General features: G+C 38.9%; 1 protein-coding gene across 1 annotated transcript in view; it reads right to left on the reverse strand.

Annotated features, from left to right (window-relative positions):
- LOC136388496 (uncharacterized protein PF3D7_1120000-like) overlaps positions 1 to 24293 on the reverse strand; it is a 419710-nt gene that overhangs the window by 89359 nt on the left and 306058 nt on the right. The window contains exons 24-33 of the mRNA XM_066360321.1: positions 24066 to 24086; positions 20681 to 20701; positions 18828 to 18848; positions 16168 to 16188; positions 14789 to 14833; positions 13588 to 13608; positions 11392 to 11411; positions 9714 to 9735; positions 5985 to 6005; positions 4530 to 4550 (exon numbers count right to left, since the gene is read on the reverse strand). Coding sequence (XP_066216418.1) covers positions 4530 to 4550; positions 5985 to 6005; positions 9714 to 9735; positions 11392 to 11411; positions 13588 to 13608; positions 14789 to 14833; positions 16168 to 16188; positions 18828 to 18848; positions 20681 to 20701; positions 24066 to 24086 — 234 coding nt within the window. The remainder of the gene's footprint in view (positions 1 to 4529; positions 4551 to 5984; positions 6006 to 9713; positions 9736 to 11391; positions 11412 to 13587; positions 13609 to 14788; positions 14834 to 16167; positions 16189 to 18827; positions 18849 to 20680; positions 20702 to 24065; positions 24087 to 24293) is intronic.

Here is a 24293-nt window from a genome sequence, read left to right on the forward strand (position 1 = left end):
ATGATTTCACCATATATATGTGGTTTTATTTCTGGGCTCTCTATTCTGTTCTACTGGTCTGAGTGTCTATTTTTCTGCCAATACCATGCTGTTTTGATTATTGTGGGTCTGTAGTATAATTTGAAGTCAGGTTTTGTAATGCTCCCAGCTTCATTTTTTTCCCTTAGGATTACTCGGGCTATTTGGAGTTTTTTATAGTCCCATATAAACCTGCCGGAGTCCAGCCCCGGGGGGAATCCAGGGGTCCCACAGGGAGAGACGGCGTCGGCATGAATCGAGTGAGAGAGCCGAATTCTTTTCTTTCTGTTTATTCTCTCGTTAGCATTTACTGCCAGGCATCTCTGCCAAATGCTGGTCTAGCTTTCTTTTTATGCACACACACTAAGTTACAATCACATGGTATTTTGAATACATCATTGTTTTTGTTTTACTATGGTTACATATTTCTAGATAACAGTTAATTCATATCTATAACCTACAAATCAGGTGGTAAGTCATTCAAAGAACAGTTATACAATAACTTGAATAGCAATAACAATATTGATACAAACTTCTAAAAGATTAGTACTAATTAATAACTCTACTTTACTGTTGTTGTGAGTCAAGGGCGCAGAGAGAGATTAGCAGACGAAATCATCAAGGACTAGCAAAGGACCACCGCTTGCTCAGGCAAATGGCCCTGAGTTCATGCAGTGTTCTAATTTTTCTCACAAGACTACAAAAAGCTTGTTTTACTGAGAAATTGGCATAACATCAAGAGTAACTTTTGCTTAAAGATACATAGAGTGCACCTGCAAGATAGCTTAGTAGCAACACAATATCAGAAAGCATTAATTGCTATTGCTGCTATGGATCCCACTACATTCCTCTCCTTATTCTTGGAAAATACAAAAATCTTATGAGAATGTTTTACTGAGAAAAAGTCCAGCAACTGCCTTCAGTCACAAAACAAGTCTCTTAACAAAACATTCTTTACTTGCCGGCTGTGCTTCTATCCAAGGCTACGCAACGGGCCACTCCACTACATCTTACCTAAGATTCTATTGACTAGTCAAATTTTATTTATTTACTATATTCATACACTAGTTAAGTTCTAACTTTATTCTTTCTAACACGATTAATAAGGAGAAATTCTTCTACAAACTTAACCCTTTATGAGGGATATCATAGCCAGCCTCTTATGTTTATGAGCCCAGTTCAAGGGGCTTACAGGCTTTTCTGTGGAACTTACACCTTCTGTCTCATTTCCAAAGAAATTACTACGAATCTATAGGGAAAGCACGGTACTATTATCCCTGTGCCATAAATAATAGCACACACCCAGAAAAGGGGGGATATAAGGCCAGATTAATTCAAAAAGGTCAAAGGGGGAAGTATCATTGTGCCTTTCCTTTGCGGTGACTTTGTCACCTCGCAGCCATTGGTCTTCTCTGCTGTGACTTTGTCAATCAGCAGTTTTTGATCTTCTTCTGCTGTGACCTTGTCACCCAGCAGTTGTGGGTCTTCTCTGCTGTGACCTTGTCAGCCAGCAGTTGTAGGTCTTCTCCTGCTGTGACCTTGTCAGCCAGCTGTCGTTGATCGGCTCCTGACATAAACCTGATGATTTTTTGTTTTATTTCTTTAAAAAATGACATTGGAATTTTGATGGGAATTGTGTTAAATTTGTGTATTGCTTTGGGTAATATGGTCATTTTAACTATATTTATTCTTCCTATCCAAGAGCAAGAAATATTTTTTTTCCATTTCAATGTGTCTTTTTTGATTTCCTTTAACAATACATTGTACTTTTCATTATATAGATCCTTTACATTCTTTGTTATGTTCATTCCTAGGTATTTTATTTTATTTTTTGTTGCAACTGTAAAAGGGATCATTTTTTTTAGTTCATTTTCTGAAGTTTCACTGTTGGTATATAAGAAAACAATAGACTTCTCTATGTAATTTTTTTATCCTGTGACCTTACTGTATTGGTTTATTGTTTCTAATAGTCTTTCTGTGGAGTCTTTGGGGTTTTCTATATACAGGATCATGTCATCTGCAAAGAGTGAAACTATTAATTCTTCATTCCCAATATGAATGCCTTTTATTTCTTTCTCTTGTCTGATATCTCTGGCTAGAACTTCGATCACTACATTATATGATTAGAGAGAGTAGACAACCTGTTTTGTTCCTGATTTTGGATGAAAAGTTTTCAGTTTTTGCCATTTAATATGAAGTTAGCTTATGGTTTGTCATAAATGGCCTTTATTATGTCAAGATATTTTTCTTCTATGCCTGTGTTGTTGAGTCCTTCATTCAATGTTGGTGGAAATGTAAAGTGGTACAACCATTATGAAAGAAAGTATTGTGGTTCCTCAAAAAATTAAGAATAGAACTACCTTATAATCCAGCAATCCCTCTACTGGGTATTTACTCCTAAAACTCAAAATCATTGGTATGTAAAGACACATGCAATCCCATGTTCATCACAGCATTGTTTATGGTGGCCAAGACATGGAAACAACCAAAAAGTCCTTCAATAGAAGATTGGATAAAGAAGATGTGGTACATATATTATGGAATACTATTCAGCCATAAGAAATGATGACATCGGATCATCTACAACAACATGGATGAACCTTGATAACATTATAATGAGTAAAATAAGTAAATCAGAAGAAACTAAGAACTATATGATTCCATACACAGGTGGGACACAAAATTGAGATTTACGGACATAGATTAGAGTGCAGTGGATACCAGGGGGAGAGGAAGGGAGGAGGTGGTGGGAGAAGAGGGACATAAAGAAAACCAAATGAAGGATGATGGAGGACTCTCTGACTTGGGGTGATGGGTATACAACATAATTGAATGTCAAAATGATCTGGAGATGTTTTCTTTAAATCTGTATGCTTTAGTTGACCAATGTCACCCCGTTAAAATTAATTGTCTAAATAAAACTATATAATAAAAGAATACGTCTTGAAAATCCATTCCACTGAGATCATCACTACAATTAAAAAATAACATGTTCATGTGGGGACATAAAGATTTATAATAAATCAAAGGGTGACAATACGTGACTGGGGTTTGAACACACTGCCACGTGCAGATGAGGTGTGATAGAATTGTGCACCTGAACCTGTATAGTTTATTAACCAAGGTCACCTCGATTATTTTTAAAAAAAACATTAAAAAATCCTTTAAATAGGAGAAATGAAGCAAACTTAATGAATTATGTAAAATTTTAAATATATTTATTTGATATTTAATAATTAAATTATTTTGATTGCTTTTCCCTCTCTGTGGAGCACTAAGAAATATTCATTATATTTAAAATGGTCTTTGGGCCCTGGCCGGTTGGCTCAGCGGTAGAGCGTCGGCCTAGCGTGCAGAGGACCCCGGTTTGATTCCCGGCCAGGGCACACAGGAGAAGTGACCATTTGCTTCTCCACCCCTCCGCCAAGCCTTCCTCTCTGTCTCTCTCTTCCCCTCCCGCAGCCAAGGCTCCATTGGAGCAAAGATGGCCCGGGCGCTGGGGATGGCTCTGTGGCCTCTGCCTCAGACGCTAGAGTGGTTCTGGTCACAACATGGCGACGCCCAGGATGGGCAGAGCATCACCCCCTGGTGGGCAGAGCGTCGCCCCTGGGGGGTGCTGGGTGGATCCCGGTCGAGCGCATGCGGGAGTCTGTCTGACTGTCTCTCCCTGTTTCCAGCTTCAGAAAAATGCAAAAAAAAAAAAAAATAATAAAATAATAATAATAAAATGGTCTTTGGGGGCATATATATATAGCATATATATATATATATATGTATATATGTATGTTTGTGTTCCTTTTTAAACATTTTTTAATTTATTCATTTTAGAGAGAAGATAGAGTGAGAGAGAGAAATAGAGAGAGAGAGAGAGAAAGGGGAAGGAGCCAGAAGCATCAATTCTCATATGTACCTTGACCAGACAAGTGCAGGGTTTTGACCAGTGACCTCAGCATTCCAGGTCAAAGCTTTATCCATTGTGCCATCACAGGTCAGGCTGTGTTTCATTTTATTTGTAGCACCCACACTGTACAAAGTTTGAACAACCACTGTACAAGAGTTAATGAAAGACTGCTCCTGTGGGTTATTACAGGATTAGGTTCTTATGTGTGTCTCTTCACAGCGTATTTGGCCACTAATTAATTCAAAATCTTATTGTATCTGAGTGTCCATATTAACTCAGGGTGGAATTAAGCTGAGTGAATCAGAAGAAGGGAAAGAAATGACAGTGAGGGTTTTCTGTACCAAAGAACCTGAGCTGTCCTTGGAGAAAGCTTATACTCTGAAACTTAAATGTACCTAAACTTCCAGATATCCTTTTGTTAAATTCATCTGCCAGAAAGGCCCTGTCTCCTTGATTGCAACCACATGGTAAATGTTGGGGTAACAAGGATGACCTGTCAGAGTTAAAAGACCAAGACTCTGAGAAAAAAGGCAGATGGTCACTGAGAGAGAAGACAGGGGGTAAGGAACAGGTGAGGGAAGGACACGGGGAGGAGGTTATTGGTACTCACTTTTCTGCTCTTCACTCTCAGCTGAAAAGTAAATGAAAGAAATACGCAAATCATTCCAGGTGAAAACACAATATCAGATAAGAAAGAAAACAGAAATCAGCCCCCAGTCATAGTTCACTCTTGAGTACACATTGACACATATTTGTGAATGTAGGAATCATGCTGTTTTTAATAACATTTCACCCATCGGAGTCACTGCTGTTTTCCCTGCCCTGTCACTTGTGCACAAGATACTAAGTCAAGAAATTAAACAAAGAGGGAGCTACATCAGAAATGCTGAGATGTGAAATACTAAGTAATCTCATGTCACTGGACGATCATCTTTTTCAGATTAAAAAGAAATGGATTTACAAGGCAGGGACATAGCCAGTCACGAGGAAGTGTACAGTAGAGACGTCCATCTAGACAAACTGTTTTTGAAGCACTAACCATATGACACCTGCTCTGTACATCAGAGAAACATACTCCTATAGACCAGTCCCAAAGAAATAAATATAAATGTAATTATCATTAGAGAAAACAATCTTAAGCTTTGAATTATTAAATTTTTTTTCTGGATCATTGTGGTCAATATTTTTTTTTTTTATCTTTTACACAAAAGGTACAGGTCAAAAATTTATTACTTTTCTACAGGTCTTAAGATACTTCATCCTTCTGCAAACTGTTTATTTTAAGTGCGGTTTGTCTTTAGATAATAATGGCAACATTATGCCAAAGAATTAAAAACAGGTATGGATGGATATTTTATATTTTATGAAAAATTATGTAAAATATTTAGTTAACTTAGAACACCTGGTTCATATGATCAAGGACAGTGGAAGAGGGATGTCCCACTCTGTCTCATATGATGAGTGAATGATATGAGGTATTTATCACGACATAGGATGTAAGAAGGCAATGGACAGAGACACTGACTGCAGAAGGTTTGGAGTCTTTTATCTCAAGGGTTTGTAGAAATATTAATTGGTAAAAGGGGGATCTAAAACTTGAAATTCTTGACAGAGTTCTTAATTTTGAATATTTCCCAGAAATACATACATATATTTTCATATATGTATATATTTAATATATAATATATACATATATGAAATATGTAATCTTATTATATATGTATATATTAAAAATTATGTATTCATCACCTTAATATCCTTTGTCTCACCAATGTCTTAATGAAACTGAGTCAATATACTGTGAGACTGAAGCCACCAATGTTTACAGGGAAATAATTGTGTAAAATGAGAATGAAGGAAGGGAAAGGAGGGAAGGCAGGAAACAGAAAGTGACAGAGCCCCACACGGGAGAAGTGCTGTCTCAGAATCAGGTGGGGACAGCAGACATCTAGGAGGAGGACAGGCCAATGGAAGGCACTTGGATAAAAAGGCCAGAAATATCAAAGGCAGAAATAAACCGGTAATTTTTAAGTGGATCTGGATTAAGGAATATCAAAAATTTTACCTATTGTTTCTTTACATTCCTCTGAAAAAGAAAAAGTCAATGTCAATTTAATGGGAAACAACTACAAAGATAATTCAAATGTATTGATATAATCAAATTAGAATTAACAGAACCACAGTTCAGATGAACACACACACACACACACACACACACACACACACACCAAATCACTCCACCCTCGGCACAGCTACACACAGGCTCAGAGCTCACTATTTCCCACAGGCATACTGCAGTAAAAAAAAAAAAGGTGAAAAATGAAGTTAATTTAGTAAAAAATATATAAAATTTTAAAAGTATTAGTTTTTCTGGTTAATTTATAAAATAATTGCTTTTCTGGAAAGATATAATTTATTACTATTCCGTAGAGATTTGGTGGGAGGCAGGAGCAAAGCATATGGTCTCAGAGCTACGTCACTTTAGTTGTATGTTGTTGCTCTGGGTGACGTGTCCTGGGAAGCCTAGGGTTAAACTGGCACCTCAGTCTTCCCGGTCTACACACTATCCACTGCATGACCACAGGCCAGGCTAAAAGTATGCTTGGTTTATTTAAAATATTTATGTTCGTATCATTCATTTTGGGAGCTTAATAAGGTCATTTGATACATTAAACACATCAGTGAGTCTCACTGCTGTGGCAGTGACATCGTGCAGAGTGGCCACCACACTGTGGAAGCAGCACTGACACACAGCTCCTCCCAGTGACACAGGCTCAGGGGTCGGGGGGCTGCGTTCTTCATGTTTTTGTCCACGGGTTGAGTTTTAACCACAATGTATTTGAGCATCTCATTTAACTCATTCCTGAATGAAGAAAATCTTAGTACTCATGGGAGCTGAATTCAGGAGGAAAACAGGACTGGGATTCTCTGACGGAGATTCTGTTTCTCACTGGACCTCACTGAGCCTTTCTCTTAACAGAGACACAAATACTGAAGCACACACACACGAGACAGGATTTTTGTAAAGAAGAGGTCACACAAGCGTTCCACCCGATAATGGTTGTTTTGGCCACATGGACAAGTCTCGTCTATTCTATGAATAAAGAATATACCTTGAAAACCCATTCCCTGAAATCATCAGAACTTCTTTAAAAATACCACATGACATATGGAGACATAAATATTTAAAATAAATAACAGGGTAACAGAAGGATACATGACTGGTTTGTTACAGAATTGTGCTATTTAGACTTCCATATTTATTAATCAGGATCACCCCAATACATTCAATAAAACATTAAAAAAACTTAAAATATGAGAAATGAAGCATATATATAAAACTCTAAAATTTTAAAAATATTTATTTGGTATTTTTTAATAAAATTATTTTTTATTCTTTTTCAGTCTATGTGAACCACTCTGATATATTTGTCAAATTTAAGGTCTTTGGATGTTTCTATACATCTATGTATTCCATTATAATTCAGTACCTTCAATGTACAAAGTTGCTACAACCATTGTATAAAGGTTGATGAAAGACTGCTCGTATAGGTAAGTCCGGGTTAGGTTCTTATGAACATCTATCACAGCATTTTTGTCCACCTATTAATTCTCAACCTTATTGTATCTGGGTGTGTGTTTTAAGCCATGTCTGAATAAAGCTAAGTCAATCAGCTGAAGGGAAGAAATGACAGAAATGGAGGTTTTGAATCAAATGACCTGAGCTGTCCTTAGGGAAAACTTACACCCTCCAAATTTAAAAGTACTTACACTTTTAAATATCTTATTGATAAAATTAATTTGATGAAAAGGCTCTAATATCTTGATGCAACAACAAGACAATTGGAAGGGTAATAATGGGAGAATCTGAACAACAAATGAAGACAGAGAATCAGAGTTGGAAGAACAAGACACTGAGACAAAAGTGAGATGATCTTTCAGAGGAAGACAGTGGTGTAAGGGAGAGATGAGAAAATGACAGGGAGAAGGTTACCGTACTGACCTTTCTGCTGCTCACTCTCAGGTGAAAGGGAAAAGGAATAAATAAACAACTAATTCCAATTGAAAAGAGACTGTCTAGTAGGAGGAAGAACAGAAACATGTCCCTTTCATAGTTCACTGTGGAGCACACGGGGACCCATGTCTGTGAAAGCACGAACCCTGAGGATCCAAGGGACACCTCACCCATCAGAGTCAGTGCTGTTCTCCCTCCCCTGTCCCCTGTGCACAGGAAACTAAGTCAGGAAATAAAATTGAGGGTGTTAAGTCAGAAAGTTTTGGATGTGCAATATTAAGTGTTCCACTGAGACTGGACTATAAGCTTTTTCAGATTAAAAAACAAATATATTCACATAAGAGACAGGGACTGGACCAACGATGAGGAAGCGAACAGGAGAGGAAGCCTTCACGGCAAAACCGGACTGTTGCACTCGTCATATAGAATCTGCTCTGTACAGTAGAGAGATACATGCGTAAAGACCATTCCCAAGAAAAAAATAGAATTGTAATTGTGTTTAGGAAAAGACAATATTAAGCTTTGAATGATGAAATTTTCTTATTTTTAAAACATTGTGGTCAATACTATTTCCTGCACCCTTCACACAGAAAGTACAGGTCAGAGACAGTTCACTTTTCCACGTGTCCTATTGCATGTCCTCCTTTTGAAAATTGTATATTTTTAAGTGCACTTTGTCATTTGATACTGGTATCAAAATAATACTGAAGAATAAACAATGGGCATGTCTGGATATTTTTAAAGTCCAGAAAAAACTTTGTAAAATATTTGGAGACCTTGAAACACCTGAGTCATATGATCAAGGAGAATGGAAGATGATGTCCCACTCTTTCACATCTGACCAGTGAATGATATAAGTTATCATGACACAGGCTGTGAAAAGACAATGGAGAGAGACAATGAATGGTGAAAGTTTGGATTCTTTTCTTTCAAGGATTAGAAGTATTATTTGGCCCTCAAACTTGGAATACTTGACAGAGGTCTAAAGTTTGAATATTTTTCAGAAATATATACATTTATATTTATATATATTAATACATGCTAATATAAACCTGTGACTTATGTAAACATTAAAATTCTCGTTTCCATCACCTTAACAGCCTTCATCTAACCAATGTCTTACTGAAACTGAGTCAATTTACTGCGAGACTGAAGCCGCCAATGTTTACAGGGACATGATTCCGTAAAGTAAAAAAGAAGGAAGAAGAATGGAAGGTAGGAAAGAGAAATGGACAGAGTTCCAAATAAAAGAAATGATTTCTGAAAATCAAGTAAGGGGATCCCTGGTCGGTTGTCTCAGCTGTAGAGCATTGGCCCGTCATGTGGAAGTCCCGGGTTTGATTTCCGTCCAGGGCACACAGGAGAAGCGCTCATTGCTTCTCCACCTCTCCTTTTCTCCTTTCTCTCTGTGTCTCTTCTCCCCTCCCAAAGTCAAGGCTCAATTTTAGCAAAGTTGGCCCCAGGCGCTGAGGATGGCTCCATGGCCTCTGCCTCAGGTGCTAGAATGGTCCGGTTGAAATGGAGCAATTCCCCAAATGGGCAGAGCATCGCTCCATGGTGGACATGCCGGGTGGATTCCAGCCGGGCACATGCAGGAGTCTGTCTCTCTGCCTCCCCTCTTCTTACTTCGGAAACAAAATCAAGTAAGGAACAGTAGACATCTCACTGGAAGACAGGCCAGTGGAAGGTACTTTTTATAAAAAGGTCAGTAATGTCAAAGCTGAATATAAAGCGGATGTTTTCAATTGGATCAAGAGTAAAAAAAATCAGTAATTTTACCTATTTTTTTCTCCAATTCATCTGAAAAAAAAAATTCAATGTCAATTTCATGGTAATCAACCACTAAGTGAATTCAAATTTACTGATAAATTTAACCTCACCACATTTCATAATAACTCACCAGCACACAGCAAATCAGACGTGCTCCCCTACATACACACCTAAACACGGGCTCCGAGCTCACTACCATCCACATTATACTATAGTAAATAGGAAAGTTGAACAAGGATTTATTGAACAAAATATTATAAAATTTAGAAAATATTGATTTTCCTGTTTAAACACGTCAGTGAGTCTCACTGCTGTGGCAGTGACATTGTGCAGAGTGGCCACCACACTGTGGAAGGAGCATTGACACACAGCTCCTCCCAGTGACACAGGGTCAGGGGTCTGGGTGCCTGTGTTCTCTGTGTTTTTGTCATGGATTGTTTGTTAACCACACTGTATTTGAGTTTCTGTTTTACTTCATTTTTGAATGAAGAATATCTTAATACTTATGGGTGTTGAATTCAAGGTAGAGAAAGGACGGGGATTCTCTGACTGAGATTCTGTTTCTCCCTTTATCTTACTTTGCCTCTCTGTTAACCAAGAAACAAATTTTCAAGCACACACATAGACAGGATTTCTACACACGGTAAAGAAGAGGGAGCGAAAGCGTTCTTTCTGCTATTGGTTGTTTCTGTCACATGGACAAGTCTCATCTACTCCATGAATAAAGAATATACTTGGAAATCCATTTCACTGAAATCACCACTACAATTAGAAAAATACAATGTGACATGTGATGACATAAATATTTAAAATAAATAAAATGGTGACAGAAGGAGGCATGAATGGGGTGGTGAAACATTGTCATGTACAGATGAGGTGTGATACAATTCACCATTGCAACCTGCATAGTTTTATTAAGCAAGGTCATCTAAATAAATTCAATAAATTATTAAAGTCCCTTTAAATAAGAAAAATGAAGCATATTTAAAACTTTCTGTAAAACTTAAAAATATTTATTTGATACATTTTAATAAAATTTTTTATTTCTTTCAACCTATATGGTCAACTATAATATATTTGTTATGTTAAAACGGTCTTTGCATGCATATATATATATTATACAAACACACACAAACATATATGTAAGTATTCAATTCTAATTTCACAACTTTCACTGTATAAATTTGAAATAACCACTATACAACACTTACTGAAAGATTGCTCGTATAGGTTATTACAGGGTTAGGTTCTTACGTGTGTCTATTTACAATGTTCTTTTACACCTATTTATTCTCTAACTTAGTGTTTCTGAGTGTCTGTGTTACATCAGGGCTGAAGGAAGCTGAGTGAATCAGCAGAAGGGAATAAATGACAGTGAGGGAAGTTCTGTATCAAAAAGCAGAGCTGTTCTCAGAGAAAACTTACACCCAAAATCATTAAAAGTACCTACACTTCCAGACATGTTATTGATAAAAATAATTTTACAGAAAGGCTCTGGTTCCTTGATGCAACAACAAGACAATTGGAGAGGTCATAATGGGAGAAACTGAATAACATGTGAAGATGGAGAATCAGAGTTGGGAGGACAAGATGCTGAGGTAATAACGAGAAGGTCACTGAGAGGGAGGACAACAGTGTAAGGAGGAGATGAAAGAATAACAAGTGGGTTAGGTTATTGGTACTGCCATGTCTGCTGTTCAGTCTTAGCTGAAAAGAAAAAGGAAGAAATAAAGAAATCATTTCAAGTGAAAACAGACTGTCTGGTAGAAAGGGGAGCAGAAATGGACCCCATTGGTTGTTCACACTAAAGTTCACATTGACCCATGTCTGTGAAAGTAGGAACCCTGAGGTTCTGAAGGACATGTCAGCCGTTGAAGGCAATGCTGTGTTCCCTCCCCTGTTCTTGTGCACAAGAAACTAAATCAGGAAATAAAAGGTTGAGGGAGTTAGGTCAGAGATTCGAGGATGTGCAATATAAGCATTCTCATATCAGAGGAATATCACCTTTTTCAGATAAAAAAGAAACGTATTCACATGTGAGATGGGACTTCACCAGTGAGGACGAAGTGTACAGTAGAGGCCCCGATCTCTACAGAACTGATTTTGGTTCATTAGTCATATAAACACTACTCTGTACATTCGAGGGTTATGTCCTTGAAGACCATTCTTTAGAAAAAAATTATATGTATTTGTAACTGGGGATAGAAAAGCACAATATTGAATGAAGTCAGAGAAATGGCGCTATGAGGTGTGATCCTCATACCATCCTCTGAAATTTCAACAGATTTAACAACTAGAGACAGAAAAAAAATCTCAGGAGCATCTGAAATATACACACACCAAACAAAGGTACGATTGGGCTAAAGGGTGGCTGAATATATAACCCACTCTGAAGGAATTAAGACAGAGAATGGAGTATTCCACTTTCCTCACTGACCTGAGGAAGAGCTGCTTTCAGTTGGATCCGAGATGAAGGGAGGGCTAGAGGAGAGGGAATAAGCTGGGCTAGGGCAGAGATGTTCAAGCCAAGGAGAGAGTGTGCCCAGAACTCAACACGATATTGGCAAGACAGAACTAATGCCAGCAGCAAACCCCCGCAGAGGTGAGCAAGTGGGTTGCCTGCAGCGACTGATACAATAGCAGCTTTGGTCTTTATTCACTCTTGGTCTCCTGGTTGACGAGTGCGGGCAGTGTGCGAGTGGTTCCACCTGGCGCTCTGGGTGTGGGTGCCCATGTTTCGGATGGAGGGTCTGGGTCAGAGACTGTCAGTAGTGGTTTTCTGCATGGCCTGTAGCCAGAGTTTCTATGCAATCCTGGCTCCCAGGCCAACAGCCAGTGGGAAGTGCTTGGGGGCCGGGTTCCCTATGCCTGGACCTGTCCAGGTGGAGTGCTACCACCAGCCAACACAGGCTACCAAGCACATTCCCACGGAGGAGAACTGCGGAAGTGCTGGGGAGCTGGGGCTGTGAGTGCAGGCAGCTTGCTGGAGCAGGAAGACTCTGGAGAGCAGACCCGCAGAATAATGAGGCAAACTAGACCTACCCCCTAACCCTTAGAAAGGAGCCTAACCCACAGTCTGCTCACTGCCCTGCTGGCTTACGCTGGTGGTTCTGGCTGGCAAAGCCTTACCCAGAACCCTGCGTTGAGTGGGGATAAAGGGAAGATTTGGCAGTTCTTAGAGCCTCTTGCTCTCCAGGCAGTGCCTGGGGAAACTTCACAGCTGGAGCCTCAGGCTGCTGGATCAGGAAGGAAAGATGTGGGGAGAGGCTCCGGGAAAATGGACTCTTCATTGTTGGAGCCTGCAAAAGCTAACAAGCCCCGACTACAAACGAGAATGAGGTCTAGTTTATGTCATCACCATAACAAACCAACAGCAAATCTCTGCCTAAGAGTGCCACAGGGGCAGAACCTGGGGTACAGCACCACCGGGCAAAAAGAGAGAGAAGAAAGATAAAGAAAGAAGATAACCTCTCAAAACCAGGAAAAATCCACAGTGTATAACTTTTCCATTTTTTTCTTGTATTTTTTATCTTTTTTTTTTTCTTCCACTTTGGTCATGATTCTGTCTAGTGAATACCCTTCATCTCATCAATGTCTTAATGAAACTGTGACAATTTACTGCAAGACAGAGCAGCCAAAATTTATAGGGAAATATTTGTGTAAAGTGAGAAAAGAAGTAATGGGAAAGGATGGAAGGTAGGAAACAGAAATGGAGCCACAGATGGGAGAAGCGCTGTATCAGAATCGAGGAAAGACAGTGAACATCTAGGAAGAGGATAGACCAAGAGAAAGCAGTTGTATAAAAAGCCCAGAAATGTCCAAGAGAAAAATAAACCAAATGTTTTCAAGTGGATCAAGAGTAAAAGAATATCAGTAATTTTACCATATTTCTTCTTAAATTCTCCTGAAAAACAAAACAAAACAAAATATCATTTTTATAGAAAAATGTCATTTTTATAGAAAACAAACACAAAGATAATTCAAATTTACTGATAAATTCAAATTTATAAATAGGTTAATTTCAGATGAACACACACACACACACATCACACACACCACCCTCCCCCGAAACAGACTTGTACACAATAGCTAAGAGCTCACTATTGTGCACAGGTGTTCTACGTAAGTGAAAATGTGGAAAAGGAAGTTATTTTAGTAAAATAATAAAAATTTTAAAATACTGATTTTTCTAATTAATTTATAAAAAAATTGGTTTTGAAAATATTTTTTATATTAATAGTACAGAGAAAATGGATGAGAGGTAGGAGGGAAGCTATGGACTCACAGCTGCTTCACTGTAGCTGTAGCTGCTGCCCTGTGTGCCGTGTCCGGGCAAGTCCAGGGTCAAACTGGCCACCTCAGTGTTCCAGGTCCACACTCTATCCACTGCGTGACTGCATGTGAAGCTAAAAATAGTCTTGGTGTATTTGAAATACTTATGTTCCTGTTACTGTGTTTGTAGCTTTGTATGGTCACTGGATACTTTAAACACATCAGTGAGTCTCACTGCTGCGGCAGTGACATGGTGCAGAGTGGCCACCACACTGTGGAAGGAGCACTGACACACAGCTCCTCCCAGTGGGGGTCTGGGAGCTGCGTCCTCCATGCTTTTGTCCACGGATGGATTTTTAATCACAATGAGTTTGAGTTTCTGATTTAACTAATTTTTGAACAAAGAAAATCTTACTTCTCATAGGTGCTTAATTCAGAACAGAGAAAGGATTTGGATTCTCTGACAGGGATTTTTTTCCTCACTGGACCTTACTGTGCCTTTCTCTTAACGAAGTAACAAATATTTAAGCTCACACACATGAGACAGGTGTTCTACACACTGTAAAGAAGAGGCAGCAAAAGTCCCCCATCTGCTAATGGTTGTTTCTGCAATGCAGCCAATAATTGTGTGTTCCATAATAAAGAATATACCGTGGAAATCCATTTCACAGAAATCATCACTACAATTTTAAAATACCATGTAGTATACGGAGACACAAAGATTAAAATAAATAAAAGGGTAACAGAAGGATAAGTGACTGGGGTGCTGAACACACTACACCGAACACATGAAGTATGAGAGAATTTTGCACCTGAGATCTGTTTATTTTTGTTACTGAAGGTCACTCCAGGAAATCCTATAAAAGATTAAAAAAATCCGTTTAAAATAGGAGAAATGAAGTGTATTTAATAAACTCTAAAAATTTTTAAAAATATTCTTTCTGGTATGTTTTATTTATATTTATATTTATTTATTTATTTTTTTGTGACAGAGACAGTGAGAGGGATATACAGGGACAGACAGACAGGAAGGGACAGAGATCAGAAGCATCAATTTTTTGTTGCGGCTCCTTAGTTGTTCACTGATTGCTTTTTCATATGTGCCTTGACCAGGGGGCTACAGCAGATCGAGTGACCCCTTTCTCAAACTGGCAACCTTGGGCTCCAGTTGGTGAGCCTTGTTTGAACCAGATTAGCCCACACTCAAGCTGTGACCTTGGGGTTTTGAACCTGTGTCCTCCGCATCCCAGTCTGACGCTCCATCCACTGTGCCACTGCCTAGTCAGGCTCATTCTGATATGTGTTTATTTATTTTTTATATAGACAATTAAATTTAACAGGGTGATATTGGTCAACCAGAGTACATAGTTTTAGAGAAAACATCTCCACATCATTTAGACAGTCGATTATGCTGTATACCCATCACTCAAAGTCAAATCATCCTCCGTTACTGTACATTTTGCTTCTTTATGCCCCTCATCTTCCACCTCTCTCCCCTCCCTTCCCCAATCCGGTAACCACTGCACTTTTATCTATGTCCAGGAGTCTCAATTTTGTAGTATTCTTGATCAGTTTTCACTGTACGTAGACCACTAAGAAATATCTGTCATATTTAAACTGGTCTGTGGATGTTCATGTGTATATATATGTGTTCAGTTCTAATTGCAGTGACTACACAGTCTAAGATTGCAAATATTACTGTACAAGAGTGACTGAAAGAATGCTCATGCAGGTAAATACAGTTTAAGGTTCATGTGAATGTGAATCTATTCACAACGTGTTTGTCCATCAATTAATTTGCAACCTTATTGTATTTGAGTGTCTGTTTTAATTCAGTCCTGAATGAAGCTGAGTGACTCAGATGAAGGGAAAGAAATGACAGTGCGGGAGCTTCTGAACCACATGACCTGAGCTGTCCTTGGAGAAAACTTACACTCAGAAACTTTAAATGTACCTAACCTTCCAGATATCTGATTAATAAAATTCACTTGACAGAAAGGTCCTGTCTCCTTGATTGCAACAAAAAACAACAAGAAAAATGGTGGGATAATAAAGGGAGAAATTAAAAAGAAAATGAAAATACCTAATCAGAATAAAAAGGCTAAGACACACGGAGAAAAGAAGGGAGTTGAAGAGAAGGGAATGAGGAACAGATGAGGGAAGGACAGTGGGGTAGGTAAGTGGGACTTACCTTTGCTCCGTTCCTTCTTGGCTGAAAAGTAAGAGGAAGAAATAAACAACTCATTCCCAGTGAAAACAGAATATTGGGTTGGAAAGTAAACAGAAATAACCCCTCCATTTCCTAGTCTACTCTGGAGCACACATGGACCCATGTCTGTGAAAGTAGGAACCATCAGGTTCTGTAAAACACCTCACTCATCAGAGACAATGCTGTGTTCCCTTCCCTGTCCCTTGTGCACAAGAAACTAAATGAGAAAATAAAATAATGAGGGTGTTAGGTCAGAAATTCTGGGATGTGAAATATTAAGTATTCCTTGGTCATTGAACAATCATGTTTCAGATTTAAAAAGACTGTATTCACATATGAGACAGAGTTCACCAGCGTTGAGGGAGTGTAGAGTAGAGGCACCCATCCTGACAGTTACTGTTGCATTCCTCACATGACGCCTGCTCTGTACAGAGAGGGACATATTCCTAAAGAACAGTCCCGGGGAAAAATAATATAATTGTAATCGTCGGTATAAAACATTAAGGTGCAGATGATTAAATTTTTTTCTTTTGGGACTGTGAGGTCAATAATTTTTCTTGCACCCTTCAGACAAAAAATAAAAGGTCAGAGATGTATCACTTTTCCACTTGTCTTAAGCCACTTATTCTTTCTGCAATCTGTTGATTTGAAGTGCCATTTGTCATAGGACACTGGTGTCAACATAATGCCAAAGCGGAGAAAACGGGCATGGTTGGATATTTCTAAAGGCCAGAAAAAATTTAACGTTAAATAGACTACATTTCAGATGAACACAGAAACACACTCACAAAAAAAACACATCTGCCTCAACACACAGCTACCCAATGAGTCAGAGCTCGCTATTGTCCACAGTATTCTACAGTAAATTAATAACTTAAAAAGGGTGTTCATTTAGTAAAATAATAAAAAATTAAATGTTTGTTTTTCTCTTTATTTTATAAAATATTTATGTTTTTGAAAACATTTTATTTATTAATATTGCTGAGAAAAAAATGGAGGCGGAAGGGAAGCTTATAGACTCATAGCTGCTTCACTTTAGTTGTAGCTGCTGCCCTGTGTGCCGTGTCCTGGCAAGTCCAGGGTCTAACTGGTGACCTCAGTGTTCCAGGTCCACGCTCTGTCCACGGGGCCACCACAGGCTAGGCCAGGGTTCACCAAACTACAGCCCGCGGGCTGCATGTGGCCCCCTGAAGCCATCTATCGGCCCCCTGCACTTCCGGAATGGGCACCTCTTTCATTGGTGCTCAGTGAGAGGAGCACAGGATGCATCCACATCCTGAGCTCCTGGAGTACTGTGTGGGGAGGCCCGGCAAAGTGCTGCGCCGCTCACGTACAGTACTACTTCCGGTGACGCAGGATGCACGCCTCACGGCTCCGGAAGCGCAGCACATGACGCACATCCGGTGTGCGGCTACATCACCGGGAGCAGTGTGAAATAACAGAAGTAGGAAGAAAGGCAAAGTACTATAACCATCACTACACAGTACAATGGCCCTTATACTCCCCAAATGTACATCAATATAAAGGCCTCTATAACCTCCCTTTGCCCAAAAGTCTCCCCCCACATTACTACACACCATGTTTCCCCTATTATAAGACCCTGTACTATATTAATTTTACCCCCCAAAGGACGGGGGCTGTCTTATTTTTAGGAGGTGTCTTATAATAGGGGAAACATGCAACAGTGTGCATAGGGATTTGTTCATAGTTTTTTTTATAGTCCGGCCCTCCAATGGTCTGAGGGACAGGGAACTGGCCCCCTGTGTAAAATGTTTGGGGACCTTTGGCCTAGGCTAAAATATTCTTGGTCTATTTGAGATATTTTTGTTTCTGTTATTCCATTTGTTATCTTAAGTACGATAATTAGATGCTTTTAAACATGTCAGTGAGTCTCACTGCTGTGGCAGCGACATGGTGCAGAGTGGCCACCACACTGTGGAAGGAGCACTGACACACAGCTCCTCCCAGTGACACAGGGTCAGGGGTCTGGGGGTTGCGTCCTCTGTGTTTTTGTCCACGGGTTGGTTGTTAACCACACAGTATTTGAGTATCTGTTTTAATTCATTTCCGAATGAAGGAAATCTTAATTCTGATGGGTGCTGAATTCAAGGGAGAGAAAGGACTGGGATTCTCTGACAGAGATTCTCCTTCTCAGTGGAACTTACTGGCCTTTTTCCTAACCAAGAAACAAATATCTCAGCTCACATATGAGACAGGTTGTTGACATTCTGTAACACAGTGACAGCGAAAGCCCTACATCTGCTACATGTTGTTTCTCCAACGTGGACAAGTCATGGACAGTGAGGGAGGTTCGGAATCAAATGATCTGAGCTGTCTTTGGAAATGTATCACATTTCCACTTGCTTAATATTTGTATTTAAACCAAATAAATTTACAAGTACCTACACTTCCCCATATCTTATTGATAAAACTAATTTCACATAAAGGCTCTGAAAAACTTGATGTAACAACAAGAAAATTAGAGGGGTCATAATGGAAGAAACTGAACAATAAATGAAGTCAGGGAATCAGAGTTGGAAAACCAAGATACTGAGATAATACTGAAATGTCCATTCAGATGAAGACAACAGTATAAGGAACAATTGAGAGAATTATAAGGGGAGTTGGTTATCGGCACTTACCTTTTTCTTGTTCACTCACAGCTGAAAGGGAAAAATAATAAATAAACAACTCATTCCCAATAAGAACATAATATTGGGTAGGAAAGTAAACAGAAAAAAGCCCCTCCATTTCCTAGTCCACTGTGGAGCACATATTGACCCATATCTGTGAAAGTAGGAGCCCTGAGGTCCTAAGGACACCTCACCATCGGACTCAATGCTGTTTTCCCTCCCCTGTCCCTTTTTTTGTTTGTTTGTTCTTAAATAAAAAAATAATAATAAAAAAAGAATTGCCCAACTGTTGTCTAAGACTATAGAGCCTTCTTTTTTCTTTTTTTTTTCTTTTGTATTTTTCTGAAGCTGGAAACAAGGAGAGACAGTCAGACAGACTCCCGCATGCGCCCAACCGGGATCCACCCGGCACGCCCACCAGGGGGCGACGCTCTGCCCACCAGGGGGCGATGCTCTGCCCTTCCGGGGCGTCGCTCTGTCGCAAACAGAGCCACTCCAGCGCCTGGGGCAGAGGCCAAGGAGCCATCCCCAGCACCCGGGCCATCTTTTGCTCCAATGGAGCCTCGCTGCGGGAGGGGAAGAGAGAGACAGAGAGGAAGGAGAGGGGGAGGGGTGGAGAAGCAGATGGGCGATTCTCCTGTGTGCCCCGGCCTGGAATCGAACCTGGGACTTCTGCACCCCAGGCCGACGCTCTGCCACAGAGCCAACCGGCCAGGGCCCCTCCCCTGTCCCTTATGCACAAGAAACCAAGTCAAGACATAAAAGAAAAAAGGAGTTAGGTCAGAAATTCTGGAATGAGAAATAGCAAGCATTTCTGTGTCATGGGACTATCACCTTTTTGAGATTATAAAAATACGTATTCACATATGAGACAGGGACTTCACTAGCAATGAGTAAGCATACAGTAGAGGCACCCAACTCAACAAAGTGCTTTTGCTGCACTAGTCACATGAAATCCACTCTGTACACTAGAGGAATTTCCCTAGGAAAAAAATATTGTAATTCTGGTTACAAAAAGACAATATTAAGTTTTGAATGATTAAGTTTACTTTATCTTTTTGTAGCATTGTGATCAATATTTTTTGTCTTACCTTTCACATGAAAAGTACAGGTAAGAGATGTATCACTTTTCCACTTGCCTTAAGACACTTCATCCTTCTATAAATTGATTTTTTTAAATGCAGTTTGTTATTTGATATCAGTGTCAACACAATGCCAAAGAATAAAAAAGGAGCATGGTTGGATATTTTTAAAGGACAGAGAAATTTATGTGAACTATTTGGATACCTTGGAACACTAGGTCATATGATCAAGGACAGTGAACGAGGGACGCCCCACTCTCTCACACCTGATCAGTGACTGATGTCCGGTATTTATCATGACACAGGCTTTGAGGAGACAACGCACAGCAGCATTGGACACTGAAAGTTTGTAGTTTTTTCTCTCAAGAGTTTAGAGAAATAGTAAATACTTAATAATGGGCCCTCAACTTTGGAATACTTGATAGAGGTCTTCAGTTTAAATATTTTTGGAAAATACTGCATATACATTTATATTAATATATACACATTAATATAATCTTATATGTATATATTAGGTATCATGTATCTGTTAGCTTAATACCCTTCATCTCACCAATGTCTTAATGAAATTGTGACAATTTACTGCAAGACTGAAGCAATCAACATTTACAGGGAAATAACTGTGTAAGATGAGAAAAGACAGAATGAGAAAGAATGGAGGGTAGGAAACAGAAATGAAGTAAAGCCCATGGAACAAATAAAAAGTACAGAGGTGTTAAAGAGAGAAATAAACCAGATGTTTTCAATTGGATCAAGATAAAGAAATAGCACTAAATTTACCTATTTTTTCCTTCAATTCCTCTGAAAAAGAAAGAAAAAAGGTCAATGTGGATTTCATGAGAAACAATCACAAAGATAATTGAAATTTACTGATTAATTCAAATTTAATATTAGGGGAATTTCAGGTGAACAAGCAAACACACAGCAAATCACACCCCCAACATAGGCACTCCTACACGTGGGCTCAGAGCTCACTACTGTCCGCAGGTGTTCTACAGTAAATACAAGGTTGAAAAACAAGGTAATTTAGGAAAATAATATGTAATTTGAAGTATATTCATTTTTCTGATTAATTGATAAAATAATTGTTTTTTAAAATATTTTATTTATTAATATTACATAGAGAAAGAATGGCAGGCAGGAGGGAAGAGTGTGGACTCAGAGCTGCTTCACTGTAGCTGTAGCTGCTGCCCTGTGTGCCGTGTCCGGGCAAGTCCAGGGTCAAAGTGGCAACCTCGGTGTTCCAAGTGCACGCTCTATCCACAGGGCCACCACAGGCTAGGCTGAAAATATTCTTGGTCTCTTTTAAATACTTATGTTTCTGTTATTTTATTTCTTGGTCTTATTATGCTCATTAGATGCATTTAAACACATCAGTGAGTCTCACTGCTGCGGCAGCGACATGGTGCAGAGTGGCCACCACACTGTGGAAGGAGCACTGACACACAGCTCCTCCCAGTGACACAGGGTCAGGGGTCTGGGGGCTGCGTCCTCTCTGTTTATTGTCCATGGGTTGGTTCTTAACTGCACTGTATCTGAGTTTCTGCTTTAACTCATTTTTGAATGAAGGAAATCTTAATTCTGATGGGTGCTGAAATCAGGGAGGGACAGGACTGGGATTCTCTGATGCAGATTCTGTTTCTCAGTGGACACTACAAGGCTTTTTTCTGAACTGAGAAAAAATATCTCAGCACATACATTCGACAGATGTTTTGTACGCAGTGTAAATAAATGTCAGGTATGCAGTTTATCGGCTAATGCTTGTTTCTGCAAGGTGGCCAGGTCATATCTATTTTATGAATAAATAATATACCTAAAAATTAATTGCACTAAAATCATCACTACAATATAAAAATACCATGTGACATGTGGGGACATAAATACTTAAAACAATTAAGAGGGTGACAGGATATGTGGCTGGGGTGGTGAACACACTGCCATGTACAGATGAGGTGTGAGAGAATTGGGACTTCAGGCCTGCATATTTTAATAAACCATGGTCACCCAATAAATTAAATAAAGCATTAAAATGCCATTTGACTAGGAGAAATGAGGTATATTTAATAAGTTATGTATATTTTTAAAGGTACTTATTAGAAATATTTTAATAAAATATTTTTGATTTCTTTTACTTTATATGAACAACACTAAAATATTTGTCATATTTTAAATTGTTTCTCCATGCATATATAAATGCATTTATATCTATATGCATTTATATATAAATAATAAATAAATAAATAATTTTGTATATATGTATTCCATTCTAATTTCAGTACCTCAAGTGTACAAATTTGCAACATCCACTGTACAAGAGTTACTGAAAGACTGCTCATATAGGTTATTACAGGATTAGGTTCTTATAAGTGTCTATTCAGAACATTTTTGTCCATATATTATTTCTCTGTTATTGTATTTGAGTGTCTGTTTTAAGCCATGCCTGAATGCAGCTGAGTGAATCAGATGAAGGGAAAGAATGATAGTGAGGAAGGTTCTGTAACAAATTACCAGAGTTTTCCTTGAAGAATTCTTACACCCCAAATATTTAAAACTACCTACACTTTTAGACATGGTATTGATAAAATTCATTTGACAGAAAGGCTTTGACTCCTTGATTGCAGCACGATAAGTGGAGGAGTCATAATGGGAGAAATTGAACAACATGTGAACAAGGGGAATCAGAGCTGGAAGGCCAAGACACTGATACAATAGATAGATGGTCACTGAGAGAAAAGACAGAGAATAAGGAACAGGTGAGGGAAGGTCAGGGGAGGTTATCGGTACTGACCTGTCTCCTGTTCACTCTCAGGTGAAATGGAAAAGGAAGAAATAAACAAATCATTCCAAGTGAAAACAGATTATTGGGTCAGTAGAAGAACAGAAGTGGGCCCCTTTCCTAGTTCACTGTGGAGCACACGGGGACCCATGTCTGTGAAAGTAGGAACCATCAGGGTCAATGCTGTTCTCCTTCCCCTGTCCCTTGTGCACAGGAAACTAAGTCAGGAAATAAAACGATGAGGGAGTTAGGTCAGAAATGCTGGGATGTGCGATACTAAGTGTTCTCATGTCCTGGTACTATCACCTTTCTCAGATTAAAAAACAAATGTATTCACACAGGAGACAGGGACTAAACCAGCGATGAGGAAGCGAACAGGAGAGGCACCATCATGAGAAACCTGGTTTTGTTGCACTCGTCACATGACACCTGCTCTGTACACAGAGGGACATATTCCTAAAGACCATTCTCAGGAAGAAAGCAATATTAAGCTTTGAATGTTTAAATTGTCTTTTTTTTAAATCTTGGACAACTATTTTCTAGTACTCATCATATAAAAAGTACAGGTCAGAGATGCATCACTTTTTAACTTACCTTAAGACAATTGATATTTTGGTAAATTTTTACTTTTAACTGCTATTGTCATTTGATACCGGTGTCAACATAATGTCAAAGCATAGACAAACCGGAATGGTTGGACATTTTTAAAGGCTGGAAGAAATTATGTAAAATATTTAGAGACCTTGGAACACCTGGGTCATATGATCAAGGACAGTGGAAGAGGGATGCCCCACTCTCTCACATCTGACCAGTGAATGATGTCAGGTATTTATCGTGACACAGGCTGTGAAAAGACAATGGACAGAGACGTTTAACACTGAAAATTTGGAGTCTTTTCTTACAAGGGTTTGGGAAGTATTAATTGGTAATAATGCTCTAACTTGGAATACTTGACAGAGGTCTTAATTTTGAATATTTCCCAGAAATATATACATATATATTCATATGTACACACTGATATAAACCTATAATATATGTATATATTAAAAATCATGAATCTGTCAACTTAATACCCTTCATGTCTCCAATGTCTTAATGAAAGTGTGATGATTTAGTGCAGGACAGAAGCTGACAAAGTTCACAGGGAGATAGTTGAGTAAAATGAGAAAAGGAGAAATAAGAAAGAATGAAAGCCCAGGAACAGAAATCAACAGAGACTCAAATGGAAGAAGTGCTGTTTGATAATCAGGTGGGGGTGGGATGTTAGACACATAAGAGGGAGACAGGCTCCCAGACAGCACCTGGATGAAAATGCTGAAAACCTGAAGGGGGCACATAAACCAGGTGTTTTCAAGGGGATCAAGTGTAAAGGAATATCAGTAATTTTACCGATTGTTTTCTTTAGTTCTCCTGAAAAAGAAAAAAAAAGAAAAGGTCAATGACAATCTCATGGAAAACAATCACAAAGAGAAAGAGAATTCACATTTACTGAATAATTCACATTTAAAATTAGGTTAATTTCACATGAACACACACACACAACAAATCACAGAACCCCCCTCCCCCCATCCCAGTCACCTACACATGGGCTCAGAGCTCACTATTGTGCACCGGTGT

The sequence above is a fragment of the Saccopteryx leptura genome, chromosome 1, assembly GCF_036850995.1.
Source record: "Saccopteryx leptura isolate mSacLep1 chromosome 1, mSacLep1_pri_phased_curated, whole genome shotgun sequence".
In the NCBI taxonomy this organism is placed as follows: domain Eukaryota; kingdom Metazoa; phylum Chordata; class Mammalia; order Chiroptera; family Emballonuridae; genus Saccopteryx; species Saccopteryx leptura.